The 21,339-nt window shown below is 39.5% G+C and overlaps 1 protein-coding gene across 6 annotated transcripts in view; it reads left to right on the top strand.

Moving 5' to 3' along the window:
- Nucleotides 1-21,339, top strand: part of DACH2 (dachshund family transcription factor 2) — a 242,185-nt gene that overhangs the window by 189,415 nt on the left and 31,431 nt on the right. For all 6 annotated transcript variants that reach the window (XM_064712714.1, XM_064712717.1, XM_064712719.1 and 3 more), the window contains exons 6-7: nucleotides 6,775-6,910; nucleotides 8,910-8,990. In XM_064712714.1, coding sequence (XP_064568784.1) covers nucleotides 6,775-6,910; nucleotides 8,910-8,990 — 217 coding nt within the window. The remainder of the gene's footprint in view (nucleotides 1-6,774; nucleotides 6,911-8,909; nucleotides 8,991-21,339) is intronic.

Here is a 21,339-nt window from a genome sequence, read left to right on the forward strand (position 1 = left end):
GCAGTTTACTGTTACACAATAATTTTGTTCCTGAAACTCAGAAAAATCTACTCAGTGGCAATATATTCAGAAGGAAAGTTGGGATGAGCCCTTTACAGAAAAGTGAGAGGATTTTTCACAGAAGTTTGTGAAACACTCAGCTCCAGAGAGCAGTAGCTACATAATGTGAAGATTTTTGTTTTACAGTGCACCTGTAACAGATATGACCTTACATGACTGAAAACACTGCTGTACACAATTCCAGCCAAAGAGCAGGGACAGGACAGGGGACAGGCTTGGGGTTAGGAAGGTGGAGGGAAGGCTAAAGAGCCAAGTCTGGAGGCTGTGACTGTGATAATCTTGGATTGTTCACTGAAAGGCCGCTTTCCCTGATGTGCTTGGGAACAGGCTGGTGGGAAATACTGAAATACTGAGTTAGGCTGGGCTTGAAATTCTGGGAACCAAACCCAAACCAGGGCCTTAAGCTGCTCCTTTTGTGTTAGATATGCAAAGAGTAATGAGACAAAAAATGCCAGAAATCTGAGACTTACTTTCTCCCAAATCTCCCCTGCTTCTCCTTTTACTTATCTGACACATTTTGCACCCTGCTTCCTCCTCTTGCTCACGTCTCACCCTCTTCCTCCTCGTGCTCTCTCCCTTTCCTTCTGGCAAACAGCTCTTTGGAGCTGCTGAGGGATGTGCTTCTCCCGAGTAGGAGTAGTTCTGAAAATTGGTTTCCTGCTGTCCATTTTTCTTCTTTTGTCATCCCCTTATGCTTGCTGTATTCCTGCTTTTATCCTGCTTGCTCTCATCAAGGTCCCAGTTAGGAATAAATGGTTGTTAAGTGCAAATGGGAAACACAGAAAAAACAACAAAAAAAAATTAAAATGCTTTAAACAAATACAGCATTTTTATTTTCATATTTTGTAAAGCATTATTTGTACAGTGGGATCTATCTAAACATGCAGTAGAGACTTCTGAGTCTCCTTCTCTTTGAGCTTTGTTTTTCTCCTGATTTTGTGGGATTGTTAAGGCATTTGTAAAGGGTGTATATGACATGATTTTAAATTCCCTGAAGAGAGTACAGATGGGCTGTGTAATTATTGCTGAGAGGTGCTATTTTTCTGTGTGCTCTACAACTCACATTCATAATATTTACCTGACAGCCAGAAAAATGTGGCCATCTCAGAATGCTCTGAAACACTTCTTCTCACAATAGAAACATTTCCCATTACAGAATTTCTAACATCAGTAATTTCATATCTCTCTGTGCATTCAATCCATTATGAATTGTTTTCAGAATATTGCAACATTTATAAAATCAACCTTCTCTACAATGTATGTGATTTTTCATGTTGTTAGATTTATTCTGTCCTGTTCCAGAGCAGGCAGCTGATTGCTGGGTGGGACTGGGATATGCTGGAGGAGGGACATGGGAGACACAGGAGTTTGTTTGCTTCTTAGAAGGTTCATTTTTGTGGCTGTGTTTGAGGTGAAGGAGGAGGGAGTGTGCAGGTTTGTATCTCTTTATTCACTGATTCAGAGAAATTACTCTGCTGGGAGATGTTCAGATTCTTTCAAATTGCATTAAATACCCTTCTCATCTCCTCCTCTGGAGGGAGGCTGTCCCTCTCGCTGCAGTGCCAAGAACACCTGGCTCCTTACCACCCTCACTGAGATGTTTTAAGCATTGAGAACTTATTTTAAACTTCCAAGTGGAAAAAAAACCCAATCAGAAACATCTCTTTTTTGCAGAGCTTGCAAAGGAAAATCGTTAGGCCAAGCACATCTAAGCTCTTAGTTCTGGCTCAGATCTTTTAATATTAGCTTAGTCATTTGCATTTGTCCTTAATAACTGATATGGCTCTAATGCAGATGAGGTAGAGCATTTTCATCATTAGTCCTGGGAGTGCCTTTCCTGCCTTCCATGGCAGCGCTGGGTGAAGCAATTCAGGAGAGGGGCACAAGTTCCAAGTCTCCACCGTGAGATCCTTTCCAGTTTCAGGCGCTGTTGTGCTCTCAGATTGAAAGTAAAACATCAAGATCTTAATCCAGGAGTGAAGGTTTCCATGGCTGTCCCAGTGACTGCTAATTTAAGAAGCAGGGAAGGAGGCAGCTCCTGTTTGGCTGTTTCCCAACACCATCTGATTAGCTGCACTTCTCTGTTTGGCTGAGCAGCTGGCAATTAATGGATTGATAGGAAGTAGTCACAAGGTAATGGAATTAGTGAGTGAACATCTGGTATTAAAATCAGTAAATGTAGGGGTTTTTATGATTTCTTAAATTCTGTGAGAAAATAATTGCCAGTTGACTACAACTGAAACAACTATATGTACACAGTGGAAAAAAAAAGTGCATTTTAAATGGCAAAGTACATATTTTCTGCGAAAGACTTCCCTATACGCTGCAAAAGATGAATGGGATCCAGCTGGCTTTCAGACACACAGATCCTATCTTGGTTTTTAGACCAGCTGTTTACCTTGTTCATCTCCAGTACCTACAGCAATCACAGGTACTATAAGTAGCTCAGAAGACCAACAAGTCACCCCAGCCTTTGTGTGTGCTCATTTCCAGGTGGTATGACTCAAAATCCAAACCAAACTGCTCTTCTCTAGCCCAGGAATGGCTGTGACCATCCTAGTTCTTGTTGGCATCAGTTCAGGTGTGGCACAGCTCCTGCTTCCTGTGGCAGGGATATTCTTTTCCCTGGAAAAGCCGAAATTGAGTAGTCTATCAGTTAAGGACTGTAAACTTGACAGCAATATTTAAAATCTACTGGTTATTAGGATTCAAACAGTGTTAGTATCAAGTAAGGTCAATTGGAAAGAAATACATCTTATTATTAACTAAAAAAAGGCAGTGTTAGCAAGTCTTTGCTGACTGGAATTGTGAATTGTGTTAACTTTTCTTGTTCTTCTCCCTTGGTGAGGACGGGATTCAGACAGAGAGGGGGGAGCAGAGGTGGCTCAGCAGGGAAATGGGGCTGGAGACTCTGCCTGCCCATCCTGGCTTCACAGACCCCTCCAGGGAGTCAGGCTCTGGTTTCTAGAATTTTTTTATTTCTAGAATTTTTTTTTTATTTCTATTCTCTATTTTGAGAATATGAATGGAGATCTTGTAGCCGGGGGGAGGGTGAGGTGTGGCATAATGAACATCCCACTGTGCAAGTTAATGCTGGGAATTTTTTTCTGCCAGTTCCTCTTGTTTTCCCATCATGGTCAACATCAGAAATCTTTCTTACAACTCTTGAAAACTCTAATGTTGACCTAAAGCCCGTAGAATCTCCATTTTACCTTCCTTTCCATTTCATTAGATAGGGTGAATTCCAGCCACTGCAGAGCTCTGTAGAGTAGAGCAGCAGCACCTCAATTAAATATGAAATATCAAGATAAATGTGTGAATAAAACATCCAGGACTCAGACAAACTTCCAAAACTTGCTTGTCAGCAGTGAAATGCCATTAAATCCTCTAGGAACTCATTAATAGATTAACATTTGGAAGAGTAATTACAACTACATTACAACTCAGAATAAAGAAAAATAAAAAGGATAATCCAGCAGCATCATTTCTCTAAACTCTTGACATAAAAGGAAGATCAATACTATAAAAAAACCAGAGCTAAGGAATTCAGATGATTATGTCAAAAATAGGTAAGCTGTTCATATATATTTCAAATAAAACTACTGTGTAGTATTTGCTATTATTGGTGTGGAATGCTCTGTCACAGGGGAGGGAAGAGGGATATTGAGCTGAAATCAAGGATCTGTCTGGAAATTGGGTGAGTTCATGACTTCAGTGCCTTTCAGCTAAATCACAACTAAAATCAACAATGTCAAGCTTTGTAGCTGCATTTTCTGAGGCACAGAAGGACACTGATTTTTAGTGAGACAAATATATTGCCCTTCAAGAGGATTAAATACTGGAAAAGTCCTTTTTGAGAATTTATGTTACAGCTCTGTAAAGGAAGGAAAAAAGATGAGATAAAGTAGGTACTGTAGGTAGATAAATAGGTGAGATCTTGAGAAATGTTTTCATTTTTCATAAAATTCTCACAGTCTGTAGAACCTTTATATATAAGTAATTCAGTTATAACCTGGAATATTAATCTTGCAAATTTATGAATATGAATAAATATAAATGGGGGAAATATTAGTTTATTTAGGAATTTTTCTTTATTACTGTGAGTTTACCTTGTGTGTGGCCAGACTGCCCTGCACGGTGCAGGGGGAACTGAGCTATTTTCAGGGAGAAAAAAAATATGAAAAGTAACGAGGTTATAAAATACAAAGATGACAAATCAAATGAAGTCATCAATGTGTAAAACAAAATGTTAAGATTTTAGATTTGCAATTTTCCTATTTAAATGCCCTCATTGATTTGTTACAAATACTGTTAACCCTGTGTTTGGAAAATGGTGAGGACATTATCACTTGTGTTCTCATTTGTAATAAAATAGATTAACTTGCTGTGAAATTTTAACTAGGCTGAGACACAACAGTAGCTACCTAATGAACCAGAGCACATTGCTGTTAAGTAGCTAAATAGATGCATACTGATTACAGGACTGAAAAATGGATCTGTTTACCAGCAAAAGAAGAGTCTGCTCATAGCATTATTCATTATAGGAGGGGAAATTCAGCACATTTCTACATAAACATTTAGAAATGGACAATTTCTTGATCCGTATGCAGCCTCACATGGTGATAATCCATCCTCATTTGGGGTATATATGATAGAGAGGGAATTTCAGCTCCTTTGTTGCTTAGAGGGAAAGCTCTGCATTCCCAGTGCCTGTTCATTGGTGTAGCTGGTAAGACATTAGATAAAATAATCAACTAATTCCCTTAGAAAGTGACTTGCTGTGTGATTTAGAAGGACATTTTTATTTGACACTTGTACATCTGCCTGAAGATTTCAAACCAAGACCCTGAGTCTGAAGGCAAATTACTGCAAGCAGAGATTATTTCATAGTGAGAGACAATGGGAAATGCAGTTACCAGAAGGAGCTGGAATACTTTGCTTTTCCAAATCATCAGCTTTTGAATTACTCAAATAACTCCCATTTAAGATGACATATATGGCTGTTTGTGTGATATCTAAGTGTTAATTCCTAGTCATATTTGTTCATAGGGTTTTTTTGCAGAACAGTTGGCATGTCCTCTCCTTGGCTATTCATTTTCATGGTTGCAGTAGACAATGAAATTTACTTAAACTATGCACTCTTCTGTAAAATTAATCATTTCAAAATGATATCTTAATTGTAAATTGAGTGCTCTTTGTGGTTAAAAGAGAGGAAATAGTGCCAAGGAGGACTGTTAAAACTGAAATCCATGCAAATGAAATTGCAGTCAGTGTTGTAACCTGTTAGCAGGAACCTATTTGGAAGCTATTATTTGCACAAAGGTAAAAACTACACAGGATTTATCACTCAGGATTGCATGTGTGTGGTTTGTTATCTAGGACAGTACTTTTTGGGGTAAGAATGTGACTTTCAAAAGCAACTCAGTAAGCAGCACATCCACGAAGTCCCAACTCCATTCTACTCATCTGTTCATCTCAGCAACCTCCCAACCCTCTCTTTTGGAGGCCAAAAGGAAGAAAACACAATTCGGTGAATTGGATCTTTTTTTCCTCCCACAGAATTTGAAAACTAATTTGTATAAAACCATTCAGTTTTCAAAATTATAAAAACTTGTGACTCAACATAATACACTCATATCTGATCATTAAAAGTCTCCCTTTCAGATCTATTAGTTACTGTACATTCATTAAATAACAGATAATTAGTGAAACTGATCCATTGGGGATTAACAGCTATGTAATAGATACACATCTGTTACATGGTTTTGGGGCTGGGTTGTTATTTAACGTACAATAACAATCCTATTAAAACCAGGTCTGGTGCCACATTCTCAGCTGGTGTGGTTGGAATAGGGAAATGCCATCCCATGCTCTGAGGAGGATCCAATCTCATGTTCCCTTTGCATAACTCCCAGAAGTATCTGTAAATACAAAGATGAGTGTGGCTTAGAGGGATGGTTTTAATGGGTAACAGAATATTCTTGTTGATCTTGCTGGCAGTGTAATTAATGAATTGCCATGATACATCCAAACAGCAGTTTTTATATCAAGGATTTATATTGGAAAAACTTCTAGGAACCGCCATGTGCTTCCCAAAGCTACATTATTAGAGGTTAATATCAAAGTTTCTTGTGCAAATATAAACGTGACATTTTGCATGCAGACTCTTGTTTTGCTTAACCACTGGTGCTTTTCATGCAAGAGGGAAGTTTGTACCAGAGCCACAGCATTTATCATTTGTTCAGGTGCTGTCCTGAGAAGATACTGATGTAATTTATTCAGGTACTGATTCTAGTTACAAATTCACAAGTACAGATGCTAATTACAAATTTGACTGCATTTAGTTCAGTCCAACTGTGAATTGTTTATTTGAAATGTGACTCATATATGGCAATTTCTCTACCTGTAGATTAAAAGTAGTTCGTGAAAGCAACATGAAAGAATATTTTATATGTTCCTACATGAGAAAAACTTAGAACATAGAAAGTTGCCAACAAGAAAAAGGTGGCAAATGATCAGCTAAGCTCAGCCACGTTGTTTGTAGAAGCCAGTGTTGGTTTTGGCTGTAGATGACTACACTGCTCTTAGACACGAGTTCTGTTCTCTGTTTACCTCACCAACACCATTTGTTGCCATTACTTTTAAGCCAACCACACTGTTTTAGCCTGAAATCGTGGATGAAAGGGCCCAGCCTTGCTTTGCTTCTGTTTGCAGGAGAGGATCCAGGACAGCCCTTCCCCGGCGCCGTCCCTGGAGGACAGCCAGCGGCCCGGCAGCCATGCGTCCTCGCACCCCAGCAGCAGCGTGTCCAGCTCCCCGTCCCAGCTGGACACCACCCCCGACAGGATCGGTCAGTGCCGCCGCCTCGCGCCCCTCACAGCCCCTTGCTCCCTTCACAACCCCTCGCGCCCCTCACAGCCCCTCGCTCCCCTCACAGCCCCTCACAGCCCCTCACTCCCCTCACAGCCCCTCGCTCCCCTCACAGCCCCTCACAGCCCCTCGCTCCCCTCACAGCCCCTCGCTCCCCTCAGAGCCCCTCACTCCCCTCACAGCCCCTCGCTCCCTCACAGCCCCTCGCGGCCTTTGTGTGCTGGGAACGTGCGGGGAAGCGCTTGCTTGATATGGAATACGCGGGAAGTTCATCCCTTGGTTTTTTAGTTAAAATTAAATACAGTCTCAAGGTGCGTCAAGGGAAATATAGGCTGGATGTCAGGAAGTAGTTTTTTACAGAAAGGGTGATGAAGTTCTGGAATGGTCTGCCCAGGGAGGTGGTGGAGTCACCAGCCCTGGATGTGTTTAAGAAAAGACTGGATGTGGCACTGGGTGCCATGGTTTAGTTGAGGTAGTCATGGACTCAATCATCTTTAAGGTTTCCCAACCTAGTAATACTGTGAATTCTCTGAAGTTCATCACTCAGCAGAGCCCAGCCCCTCCTCTTGGGTTCCTTCTGTGCCTGTATCCCCTGCACAGAGGGATCACCCCTCTGTGATCCTCTATGATCACCCTCATCCTTGCACCCTTCCCTGTTCCAACCATCTCCCTCAGTGTGCTTGGGTAGGGAAGTGCTGCTGAAGGCACCTGCTGTTGAAAAGGAGCAAGGTGTGCATGTGTGTGAGGAAAATCGCAAATTCTATGATGACTTTTTTGTTCCAAAAACCTTCTTGTGCCCACACATTCCTTCATCACCCCGAGGCTGAGGCCTTTCTGGCTTTTTTGGTCCCTCCACCACAGCTTTCACAGCCTGTGCACTATCGATTAAAATGCTAATTCCGTCTAGAGGAAGTTTAGATCCTATTCTTGGTGCTTCCAAGAGGGATCTAGGGCAAGTCAATTAACATCTCCTCACGTCAGTGTGTGTCAACACTGCTGTCTCCTCATGGCCTGGAGCCCGTGCAGGCATTGCTGAGCCAGATTTAACCACAGAAGCCGTGCACTCTGGGTGAGTCACTGGAGAACTCCTCCCATGCACAACCTACCCCTGGGATTTTGCAGTTCTGAGCCCGGTCCTTGCAGCAGCACCACAGCACTGCCCAGCACAGTGGATAGAACCTGAATTCTTTGACTAAATCTGTGCACACACAGAGACTGTGAAGTAGATTTCCCTCATCTTTTTCTTGTGTAAAATAACACTGGAAATACACAGGACAAGAAACTTTTAACTCCCTGTAGCAACAGTGAAAAGAGACTGTTGATGTCTGTATTTAGAGATCTAGTTTTGTAAAGATATGGATAAAAATTTTTCATTAACAGAATTACAATGATTTTTACTTTTGCGATTATAAAAGAAAGCTCTCCCTAAAACATGGTGATGAAGTTTGTAACAAGTGTCCTCCCTGGAATTACTGTGAAGTCTGTAATTGGTGGAGTGCAGAGAAGGAAATGTTTTAATCAAATAAGAACAAAGAAAGAAGCATTCTGAAGTCATAAACTGCAGGTGTTAAGTGAAGAATTCCCTTCAGCACTGAAATGTTGAAGGGTGTTTTGCTGTCACCAATCCATTTGGGCTATGATCTGGCAATCTGTGGTTTTTATTAAGCTTACTGCTTTATAGATAATTACTAATACTTAAATCTTTAAATGCATTTTTCCCCAAAATGGTTTTTGGGAAGTACTTTTCCCTCTAATTAATTAATTTGAACATTTCATAAGAAATCACATTCATCTCAGTAGTCATTTGTGTTCTGTCTTGGTATCCTTATCTAATAAACTTGAGCAGATTAGCTTTTTACTGCATATTTTACTTGGCTCTAAGAGTTAAAATACCAAAATACCAACTAAAAGGAAATAGAATTTAATATTTTCTTTTCTCTTAATGTTTTTATATAACTGTGCCCTCTGATTTTTTTTAGCCATGCTGACCAACAGCAGGGAAGGAGAACTCATTGACCAAGAAACTGGGACCAGCCTAAAAAAAATACAAAAGGAGAAAGGTAAAATCACAGACTGTTTTCCATCTCAGGCATATAATTGCACTTATTATGTGTTTCATTCCTTTTTCTCATGTTCTGCATATGCAATGACATTATATTACTAATTTAAGAGAACTAAGTGCTTAATTGCAATGAATAATGTATCCAGTGAACTCACATGGAAGTGTAAGCAATGAGAACTTTGCTTCTCTGTGTTTATATAGCATGAGGGTAATATTTTGCAGGTCTTTTGGCTCAATTATTTATGAAGTTCCAGGCAAATATTTGATCAGTCGTGTGCTATTGTTTGTTTGCCTTCAGGGGATGTGTGTGCAGGCTGCTCTGATGCTCTGGGTGAGCAATATAATTTTATATTGTCTCACCAGTGAGGGGCAGCAAGGGAAGAGGTGATGTTTGGCCTGGGGGGATTCTCCTGTGGGCAGGGAAGAGCTTTCTCTGCCGGGCTCTCCTTGGAGAGGTTCCTGGGTGCTGGAGGAGATGAATACTCAGGGATTTATTCTGGGAAAACACTGCAGAGAGGTGTTATGGGGGATAGTGAGGTTTTAGACTGAAAAAGATGTTAAGAGAAAGAGAAGGAAGAGAAGACATAAACTAAATGTACTTGTTAGTCTGCTGAGAATATTCATATTTATCATCATAAATGAAAGCACAAACTGATTTATATTTTGCTTGAGGTGATTTTCATGTATTTTCAGAGGAAGCTAAAAGGCAAGCATAGACAATTTTACGGGCTACTCAGAAGAGAATTTGGAGCCCTTCTGTGCCCTGTGGTTCTAGAGTTATATAAAATTATTTGAGCAGTGTCAGGGTTTTGTTCAATCAGCTCTATTCCTTAGAGGTCCGTGACTGATCCAGTCATGGGAAGGAAGAGCCTGAAACTTCCTCCTTATATTTTGCATTTCTGTACTCAACTCTCCTTGAAGACAGAAGCTGTTTTCTATTCACTGGTTTTTCTGGACATTTAAGCACTTTCCTCATGAACCCCAAAAGAGCCCTTCTGTGCCATTCTGAGGTAATTTTCTGTCTGGATCATCCTGCTTAAATCCTTCCCTCTTGACTCCTGTTGACATTTACAGAAAGTTACCAGCCCTACCTTCACTCCTAAGATTTAAAAATTACATTTCTGTAGTAATTGCATAGTGAGTATTTAATCTAAGCTTGAAAGTGTAGTTGATTATAATTCTGTTGAACTGTACATGGTTTCTTGCCACATGTTCAGTAATTTTTCAGTGAAACAATTCAGTATCCTGTGGGGTTCAAAGATGCAAATCATGTACTTCTTGGTAGTAGCAGTTCTGTCACTCAGGATGGATGAAGGAAGGTACAGTTTAAAAATCTGAAAAAATAATTCAGAAATCCCCAAAGCGAAAACAATTGAACCTCCACCACCTGTGAACCCAATTCCCAGGCTGCTGTGATCGTTCCTTTTAACATGGATGAAATCACAAAGATCTGATGCTAACAGTTTGTGTGCCATAATTCTCCTTAAGATTAAAGTTGTGTAGGTTTATTCATTTCCTAGTCTACATTTTTGCATAATTTCTTTAATTGATTAAGTACTGGGAAATACGTCTTTATACATGTGTTAGTTCTGCATGCACTTAGGGGATGTTTTTGGAATTAATTTAGTGTGCAGAGATCCACCTGCATTAGAAAAAAATGCTTTGAAATCATGAGACATTTTAAAATATTATTTTAGAGACAACAAAGTTTCTCCTTTTCTGCTTGGTCTGCAGATGTCAAGTTTTGCTCAGAAAATATGAGGATGAGAAATTTGTTTTTTGTTGTCATGTACAGACGTGATTTTTCAAGTCTCCCCATGGCTCCAGAACCAGAACCTTTTGATGAGATTATAATGGGACTAACACAGAAATTGTAAAGCACAGCCTTTATATCCAGCATTCCACACTGATTTTGCATTTATGAGTGAGACAGACGTACAGTGCACTTTCTGTAGGAACCACTGGGGTTAGTCCTCAAGGATTTATCCCAGTCCTGTGTGGATTCTTTGTTCCTAATACTGCTTTTGTTTTCTCCTTTATAATTATGTTGAGCTCAGTTATGTTGAGTGTTTTAGAGTCAGGTGTGGACAATGTGAGGAGTGGGATCTGTGCTGCCTTGTCCTGCAGAAAACATCCACGTAATTTGTATACAGAGCAAGCTTTGTTTTTCCAAACCTGCCATTGCTCTTACCAAGGCAAAATATATTCACCATGGAAAAGATTTTCAAAGTTATTAAGAAGGAATGTAGTTAAAATAAAAGTATCAACATTTATTAAGTATGACAAGTAAGCGGTTTATACAACCGTGGCAAACATATGTTTTCACATCTGTTTTGAGTAATATCATCATGATTTTAAAAATGATTTATAGCTCTGCAGGCCATAAAATGCCAGCTTTGCTGTAAGTTGGAAGTTTTCAAACAACAAAGAAATTATTGAAGGCATATATTGAACGTGTGTTTGTGTTATACACCTTGACATAACTTCACAAAGCCGAGCTCTCTACAACAATTAAGATAACAACAATTGAAAATTAAGGAACTCAAATTTATCAGGAGTACTATTTATTGAAACCTTAGCATTAAAAAAATGATTAAAGTTATTGTAATGATTATAGACAAAATATCTCTCAGGATACACAGATTTTGTTTTCCATATCCCATTTTACGTGATCTCAGCAATAGACAAAATTGTGCCACTTTGTTCTCATCCAAGTCATTTCAGGGTAATTAGGGTGAGGAGAACATGGCTTCACAACAGTGCTTCTTTAAAAGACAGTTAATATGAGGTTGTTGCAATGCCTGTGATTTGTTTGCATGTGTTGGTGGGGCAGAATTTCCAGAATTGGTGTTGTCTCATTGCAGAGCCTTTAGAGCCCAGTTACAGCCATACCTATAAGCTTTTTTTTGAAGGAGAAATGCCATTAAATCTCAATTACTCTGCTTCTTTTCATCATCCTTTTAGAGGAAATATGGTCAGATTTAACATTAGAGGGCAACAAAGTTAAACATCTTTGGAAGTCTGCATGGTTTGGGGTCTTTATATATAGATCTAAAATTGTTTTTACTGCATGGATTACATACAGTACTATATTTTTGTCAAATGTCTTTTTCTGGCATGTTACACCAGCATTTTGCCTGTGCATCTATTTCTGAGTGAAAACCATATCAAGAGTAATCTGCACTTTATTTTGAAATCACTAGTTCAAGGAAGCAGTTACAACCCCCCCCTAGAACACAGCCCACATTTTACCTGCACAATTACTCACAGAAACTACACTTTAAATTCATCTGCTTCAATACATATCCTGGAAAAAGTCTCTATTGTGTGGGGTGGGATTGTGTTTGACACAGCCCTGTATAGGCTTTGCAGAAAGCTCCATATGAATTCTGGCATTGGGAAGGTGAAATGAGCCAGAAAAGAATTTGGCCATGCCTTCCAGCCGGATTTAGATGCTGGTACAATTATTCTGTTTGACTGCATGACAAGAAATATTTCAAACTCCTCACACAGGCTGGAGCACTGAAAGGCACTGGCCCAGCTCTTGCCACAGTGAAATCAGTGGGGATGTACAGGATGTCTTTGACCAGTTTGACCAAAGCTTGGTCTTTGGGAAGGTTTTTCCCCCAGCTCGTGCTGCTGGTTGTTAAGTAGACATGGCTAACATGCTCACATGGGGTTTGGGGTGCAAACCAGAGGAAAATATTGTAGGAAAATTCCATTAGTGACCCTATTGTCAGACTTAGCCACTGTTTGTGCAGTCTATGAGTATAAATAAATATGGCTTTTGCTGAGAAGGGGACATGGCCTGCACTCCCAGAGCTGCTCCCTCCTCCAGCCCATCCTGCATCTCCAGAGCCCAAATCCAGGCTCTGGGGCTGTGTCCCATGGCCCAGCCCATGGCAGTGTCCAAACTCTGCACCTGGCAGCTCTCCCTTCCCAGTTTATTAAAGAACACCTTTGCTTTTATTGCTTCAAGGAAAGGGGAATTTTGCATCATTTCTGTCCGCTGAGTGAAATATTTTCAGATGGCCAGAGACCACGGTAATGAAAGAATAACCATATTTATTTATTGGATTTCATTAGCAGAAAAGAGGGTTTATGCTGTTTAAATTAATCACTGCCAAAGGACCGGGCTATTCAGGATGTGAGGGGAGGAGAATGAGCAGGTGCAGAACACCTGAAACAGCAACAGGCTGGGGGGGGCTGTGCTCCAGAGAGGAGACTGGCCCAGCAATTCATCTGAAAGCATCCAGATGGAAAAGGGAAGGAAGGGGAAGGAGAACAAGGAGCACAAAGCTGAACCACACGGTGGCTGTGCAGAGTGTGGAGGTGCCAGCACCTCACATGGTCCCTGTGCTGCGTGTTTAACGTGTCAATACTGGCATCTTATAGATGTAATGAGAAAAAAGCTGTTTTCTTCACAAGTGTGTTCATGAATACATGAAGAACTCCCCAAATCAGGAGTGACACTGTGTTCATTCTGGTGTCTGAGTGTGTGTGTCACAGACCTGGGGTTGTTTCATCAGCAGTGGGTGCAATAGTACATAAATTTAAAGGTTTCTTTTTCCCAAAACCTTGAGTGACATGTGCAGTGCAAGTGTCCTCTGGATAAGTCAGAGATATTTTTACATTTTCTATCCTCAGAGAATACTGAAAGATAAGAAGCACAGTGCTCTATTCTGGGTGGAGGCATTTTCCACAAGTCTTTTTTTGTTTTTAAATTTAACCTGCAAATAAACTGGCAGCTGTTAAAAAGGTGGCCTAATAGTAGATGTGATTGTCTGTCAGTCAGTCAGTCCAAAAAAACCCAAACCCATAAAACCAAGGCAGACTCTGTTAACACTTAGATTCACAAAATGTAAATAATTAATAAAGGTAAAGCTTTAATTTTTGAAGTGTCTGTACTCATGATGTTATGATTGTGTGCTTAACCATTGCTGAAAGATTTATAAATATAAAGGCAATTATGCAAGAGATGCTGGTGAAGTGCTCCAAGGTCACACCTTTTACATTCAGGTTATATTAGAGCTTTATTTGCAGAATTATTTTTAGGAATGCTCTTTTTCTGATGAGTAAAATACCTACTTCACAGTTAGCTTGCCAGATGGGCTAAGGCAGTTTCTTGCATTGATATATAATTTATTAATATGTTTAATTTATTAGATTTCAGTGACTTTAATGTACTGCCGTCTAAACACTACAAATTATGAGTCTGTATAAACATGGTGAAATAATGAAATGTTCTTTACTGAAAAAGCTTTGAAACAAATTTTTAGTGAGGTATTCATTCATGTCAGACTGCAATAAAATGGGCAAATAAGAGAGAGATCAGGAAGCTGCTCTTCAGTCAGTTCTCTCTTCAGGGATATTCCTACTTTTCCTCCTATACTGTAAATTGTTTTATGTAGGTTCATCTGAGCTATATCAAATTTGAAAAGTATAAGAAGAGGAGAAAAATTGTTGATTTTCACCCAGTGACCTAAGAAAGCTTTTGGCTTAGGCCCAGGAATCTTTTCCTTAGCACTGGTCTTAAGCCTGATGGGCTGGATTCTCTGCTTGGTGTTAGCTCTGGTGCAAAGTCATTAACCTGAGACCTGCACTCGGTGGCATTCTTAATGTCTGTGAGTTATTTAATAAGTTTGCCTTCAGTCCTCATTATGGGCAGTAGGATGTGGACAATCTGTGTCCTGAGAGGTTGCTGAATGTTTTTGTCATTCAGAAATCCTTGGGATCTTGGGGAATGCACCAGCAGGGGCTCAGCCTCCCCTGCCTGAGCACCAAACCTGCTCATTTGTGTGCCCAAGTGTGCAGCTGTGCACACACAGAGGAAGAAGAGGATAAAAATACAGATAACAATTCAAATTAGTCATAAAAATTGTTAATTGCTGACTTGGGAAGTTGTGCAGTATTTGTGACTGAGGGAGATCTTCAAGAAATTCACAGAAGCTGCACTTCATTAAACAGTTCTTTCCTGAGGGTTCCTTCCAGTGAGCCAGGGTTTGTCCTGCTGCCCACAGCTGGATGTTCCAGATCAGTGAAATGCAGAGCTCATGGTTGTGACAGCAGTGTGTGCTCCTGCTGGCAGAAGAGCAAACCCAGCACTGGTGCATGGTGTTTTGTGTAGCATTTTTTGTGTACTCAGGGACTTTTTTCTAATTTGATCTTGAATATCTGAGATGGCTCTGTGGAGTGTGTCTGTCTCCTGTGTAACAGCCACATGAAGATGGCAGTTAAGGGCTCTGTCCTCCCTTTTGTGGAGGATTTGATGCCCAGAGGCTTCTGGGGACAGCAAGGCTGAGACAAAACTGCACATTAAGGTTCATCTCCAAAGTGGTTTAGAATGCTCAATGCATTAGAATGTTCCTGATAACAAAAAGTAATAAATTCTTAGTGAACTTCTAACCCTAACCATTCAAGGATTCTGTGCATAAGATAGTTAAGTAACCTCAGAGTGGAAGTAGAAAAAGATTATTCTTGATGTGTAGTCATGAAACCGGAAAAAATGTGTTCTTCATTATATCCCAGACATTGTGTTGAGTTCCTTTGATAAAGTTACATGAATTCTTATTAGCAGAGCTGATAACGGCCCATGTGCTCCTCTCAGAAGCCACTGGGGCTGCAGATTGCAGGAGATCAGATTTCATGTTTGATTCTTGGGGCAGAAGGCACCACTCCAACACTTGAACTGTATGGGATTTGTGATTTGTGTGTCACAGCCACAGTTGTTTCTGGGGATGGACAATTCTCTCAGTCAGTTTTTCATATTATCAGCTGTCCTTTGGAAATGCACCATCGTGCCTGAAAGAGCAGGAGCCCACAATTGTGATCAGTCCATAAAATTTCAACTGGATTAGCTCAGTTTGTTACAGCCTGGTGTTGATAATGCCAAGGTTCTAAGGGGGATTTTGTCCTTGCATGGGCCGTTCACTGAAGAGTTGGACTTGAAGATCCTTGTGGGTCCCTTCTGAAGATTCCCAGCTGTGAATATCCTTCTTGAAGCAGGATTGATAAAAAGATGGAAGGAGAGACAGCTGTGAGCTCTGAAATTGGAGCTGAATGAGTACAAACTAGAAAGAGGGATTGCTCCAATACAAAATTCCCCAGCACACTTTGGCCATGCTTGGCCTTTCCATGTTGATGTCAAAATACCAACTGATTTATTTTCTTCTTTTATTTTGTAGTCAGTATGAAAGTAGTTTCCAAAGCAGATTTTTCTTCTAGTTGACAGAATGTGACAGGCTATAACAAGCAGTTTAATAAATAAAATTCTGCTTCCAGGTGTATTCTGAGATGTTATAATCTATAAAACATGGTGCAGTTTTGAATCTGTCTGTTTCACCCGTCACTGGGGCTGCTCTGTGATATTTTGATAGTTGGAGCTGGCTTGTGTGAATTTGCTGACATATCCTGTGGCTGTTTTGGGAGCGTGTTGTCAGCGAGGGGATCCAGAGCTGTGCAAATTTCACTGACAGTTCAGAGGAGAGCCTCTTGTGCTGTGCTTGGAAGATGCCTTTTTATGTGGAATATGCTGGATGATGGAGCATCTCCAGGAGATGGCTGAGCTGGAGCAGAAATTGGGATGTGTGTGTGTACATGTGCCTGCTCACAGAGGCCAGAAAATAACATGTTCAGAAATTGTTCAGAAAATACCATATTATTTATACATCTATAATCTCTGGGGAATTTTTAGGTGCTGTCGAATAGGAGACTGTATTTGTTATTGTTGTCTGGGTATTTTTTAGTTTGAAAATCTTAAAATTGACTGTAATGATGGCAGCCTCCAGGCAGAAGTGTGGAGAGATTCACATATTAAAGGAGGAGTCACCAGAGCTGCTGTTTGACTTGTGACATTATTGTCATTATTGTCATTACTGTGGAATGGCCTTCGGCACTGGAGGCAGGAGGGATTTAGGCAGAAGGGAGAGTTGGAATTGCTCTATAAAACCATAGATCTATATTTATACTTATGTATATTTCTATTTATATGCCATCTATATTTATATATACTGAATTTTAGTTTAACTGATATATTACAAGGAAAGCATAATACTTCTGTAAAATCACCAGCAGTAGTAATAACAATAATAAGGATTATATAATGACATAATTTTTTTGTACAAAACTTTTGCTATTTAAAAAAAATAAAAGAAATCCACCAATATTCAAAAGCTAATTAATAAGTTCCTTAGAGACAGTTCTGTTGTTTCAAGAAGGGTCATTGTTCATTTCTCTCCATAGTCAGGTGTGGAAAACCCAGCAGAAAATGAGTCAAGTGTTTCTAGATTAGGGTCTGATTCACAATGAGAATTCTCTCTAATACACAAGATAACTTTTCAGCAGCCTGTTTTAGGATGAGTGTTCTGTAAACATCACTTCCTATATGGCCCATATTAAATACTGTATGGAGCAGGCTGGAGCTTTAATTTTACACAACTAGCAGCTCATATATCATCAGTCACAAAAAATACTGAGGGTAAATGGTCCCAAGTATGTGCAAAGTATGATTATCTTTCTGGAAGAGCTGTTGCCAAATTGGCAGAATCAGTGTGGGGTTTTTTCACCAATGAGGCCCAACCTACACAGATTATCAGGGTTAGTAAATTGTAATGGCAGAATTAAAGTCTCAAATTATGCAGTTTGTTCTTTTTGCTTGATTTTTTTCTTATAATTTCTGCTGTTTTGAGCGGCAGAGTGGCTGGGCTGGGGCTTTCCTGGCTGACTCCAGTGCAAGTGTGTTCTGATATTCCAGTGTGCAAGTTGTTGGGGAACTGATTTCTCTTCTATGACTTACAAGAACATCTGTTCCCATTTCCTCTGTAGAAAACTCACAGTCTCAAGGACTGTCATTTATTCCCTAATATTCCTCCTCATCTGAAAAGGAAAATCTCAGCTCTCTATACATGAAACTGCCTAGTTTTCTTTTTTTCTTGAAATCTACACATAGAAATAAAGCTGCAGAGAAATTCCAGCTGGCAAAGGACCAGCAGCATCCTGCAGTTCTCTCCTGAAGGAATTACTATGGGAAGTGTCTGTGGCGTAGCTTTAGAATGTTTGCATCACTAAAATGAGCCTGTTTATCTAAAACAAGAGATTATAACAGAAGAAATCCAGAAGGCATAATAATACATATTAAACCTTGTTTTCCAGGCTGTTGAATCAATTTATAGGAATATGTGAGTGAGCAGGAAGGTAACAGCATCTGGTAGCAATAACAGTTTCCCTTCCTGAGTTACCAAATTAGCTATGGGAAGGTGATTAAAAATAAAATATAATGATTTCTGATAGAAATAGGTAAACGGCATGGGCTTTGAGATAAGAACTTGACAAATGTGTAAAATAAATGCAAAACTGGTTTTGAAAAGGGGGGGAGATTACCATTTTCTGTGTTGTGTGCCAAGGTTTGTGCATTTCAAATGTTGGCAGTTGGCTTCTTTTCAAAACTGATAAATAATGATGTTTGCTGTGGAAACAATTATCCTAAAAATAATTTAAAAGGATTGTATCCCCTTTTTGTTTGCCTATAAAGACCACATTCGATTTATATATAGACAGAAAGAGCTCCACTTGCATCTATAAAACAGTTCTTAAATCATTCTAAATTATTGATGTGCACAAAGAACTCTTTCCGCTTTTGTTTGAAGTTTTATTTCTGCGGCGTTGTGCTTTCTAATTGTACTTTCAACTGCTATGACATCTGTTATAGTTGTTTCAAAAACTTTCCATACTTTTCTTTTTTAATGATAGACAGCCTTTTCAAAGACAAACTGTCTTCATTTTGAGCAAGAAAAATAATTAGTTGAAAAAAGATCACTGATTTGGCCGGCCAACTCACCATTTTACTGTGGATTTTTTTTTCACAAGTTGCTGTTTTATATGATTCCAGCACCTATTCAACAGAAAGCTGGCCAAGAGGAATTCATCTCTGCAGTAAGTCAGAAACCAGAGAGCACCAGCATATGTCCCTTGCTTCCCCGAGGAAATGCAGGACTTTATTCTGACAAAAAGAGTACCAAGAAAGTACTTCACAAACCCATAGTCTCTATATGTCTGACAGATGGAAAAGTGAGCTGCAATTCCAAGCTGCTGTGCCCAACAAAATAGGAATAAAGCTCAGAAATTGGAGATGAGATTAATGCTTAAAAGTCTGCTTAGAAGCCCTGTTTATTATAACTGGTGATAGGAATATGTGGTGCAGCAATAAACAGGTTTATAATGATCATAATGCAGTTTTACCTCTGGTGTAAAGTCTAGGAGAATAGATCTAAATTTAAAGTATTCCAGATTAGGATTTTAAATCTAAATTTAAAGTATTCCAGATCAGGATTTTAAATCTAAATTTCAAGTATTCCAGATTAGCAAAGCACAATGTAAAGACATTTCCTTGTCTTTTTTCAGAAGAGGGGATTTTTACCCCTAAGGTAGAATTTTTTTGAAAAATTTAAGCCCTGGACTCTGGTCCAGTTGTGGTACACCATAACTAACCTATAAATTAGAAGTTGCCCAGATTTCATATAATAATTAATACAACGCTCAGGGATTTAATTGACCGCAAGATTAAACTATTAAGGAAAAAAATTCATCCTAATTGAGAATTGAACCCCTACCCTTTATTCATGGAGTGTCTGCTCTGCCACTTGAGTCGTGAATTGGGGGTTAATTGACTGTCTAGAATCTCCCAAGGAACAATTATTTCATGCACTGGTGTTAACACATCCTGGCATAAGGCATTTTTATGGGACTCCTTTTTCCCCTGGATTTAGAGAGATGTCCTGAGCACAGCAAGGAAAGCTGCTGGATGTGAGGAAGGGAAAAAAGATGGAAACAAAAAAGGGATTTGGGGTTTCCTTTCACACACAATCCCAGCACTTTCCATGTTGCTGCTTAGATTCAGCGATGTAATTTTGCTGCATATTTAAGTGTCTGCTCTTTTTCAGTGTTCAGGGAGTATAAATTCCCTGATAATAGTTCAGATTTGTGGCAGAATTACACTTCCAGCTCAAGTTGTTGCAAGACTTAAAAATGAGCACCCTGGAGTAGTGGAAGGTGTCCCTGCCCAGAGCAGAGTGTTGGAGCAAGATAAGATCCCTTCCAATCCAAACCATTCTGTGATTCTCTGAAATAACCTGGAAGTAATTCAACATAAACTCCGCTAAACACCATTAAAAAAATCTAGGTGTACTTAAATTTTTGCTATTTTTTACTAATTTGCTTGCATGGTGATTAATAAAATCCATTACTTCATAGTAGATTTTTCTGCTTCATTAGTGCAAATTTGCAGAACTTTTCTAATTACTATTCTCCTTTGAAGAATAAATAATAAGAGATAATATCAAAAATTTTTAACTAAATGAAGACTTAATTATGGATACAGTTAGGCATTTTTTATATTTAAGTGTATTCTGGTTTTTAGATGCTTTTATAAATGTGCCTTTTGTCTTTACAGAAGCAATTGTCAGAATTTAGGAGAAACTATTTTTGGGTGGCATTATCAAAGATAAAGGGAAAAGCAGAAAAGTTTAGCTTTTTAAACTTTGCTTTCAAAACTCAGTCCTAAATCCTGTGAGCAGGAAGGCCCAAGTTAATTCATGCTTGAAGCTGTGTGAAATCTCTCTGTGCTGGGCTGGGAAGGGATGGCACCTCACAGGTCCTGTTTGAAACTGATGCTGTACAGAAATCTGGTTTTGGTGGGGTTTTTTCCATTTAATTATTCTTTTAAACAAGGAAATGTGAATTGTAATGACATGTAGGCATGTGAAGTGTAATAAATACTCTGCAGTAAAGAAAGAGGAAACATGATCTGATATTTCTAACAAAAAAAAGCTCAGCAGAGTGTTTCTTGCAGTGTGAGGAAATAGTTGTCCCAGGTCCCACAATAACAGTCTAGGCTCCCAAAAGCTGCCAGCATCTGAGGAGAATGGTGCCCTGGTGAGAAATAGAGTAAGGAACAGCATTTCCCATTGCTGGTGACTTGGAAGAAAAAACCTGGACATGTTCACAGTATGAACTAAGTGACAAAGCAATATTTTACACTCTTGAGTGTGATTCCTTTACTGTTATCACCTAGTTCTAACTTCTCCCCTTTAAATATAATTCTGCTCCACAGTTTCCTCCACCTGCTGTTTTCCAAACCTCACACGTCCTCAGTCCACATACATCATCCTTCAGCTACACTCCCCAGCCACATTTTCCACTGCCAATTCAAGCTCTTTCCAGCACCCAGCCTGCCTGTCTCCCCTTTTTTGTTTTTTTTTCCTCTTTATGTTTTGATTTTTTTTTTTCTTTTCTGTAGGAAACAAATCCATATATTGACAAAGAAACCTTCAGGGTCAGAAACCTTTTTGGGT

Source organism: Zonotrichia leucophrys, chromosome 4A (assembly GCF_028769735.1).
Source record: "Zonotrichia leucophrys gambelii isolate GWCS_2022_RI chromosome 4A, RI_Zleu_2.0, whole genome shotgun sequence".
NCBI lineage: Eukaryota > Metazoa > Chordata > Aves > Passeriformes > Passerellidae > Zonotrichia > Zonotrichia leucophrys.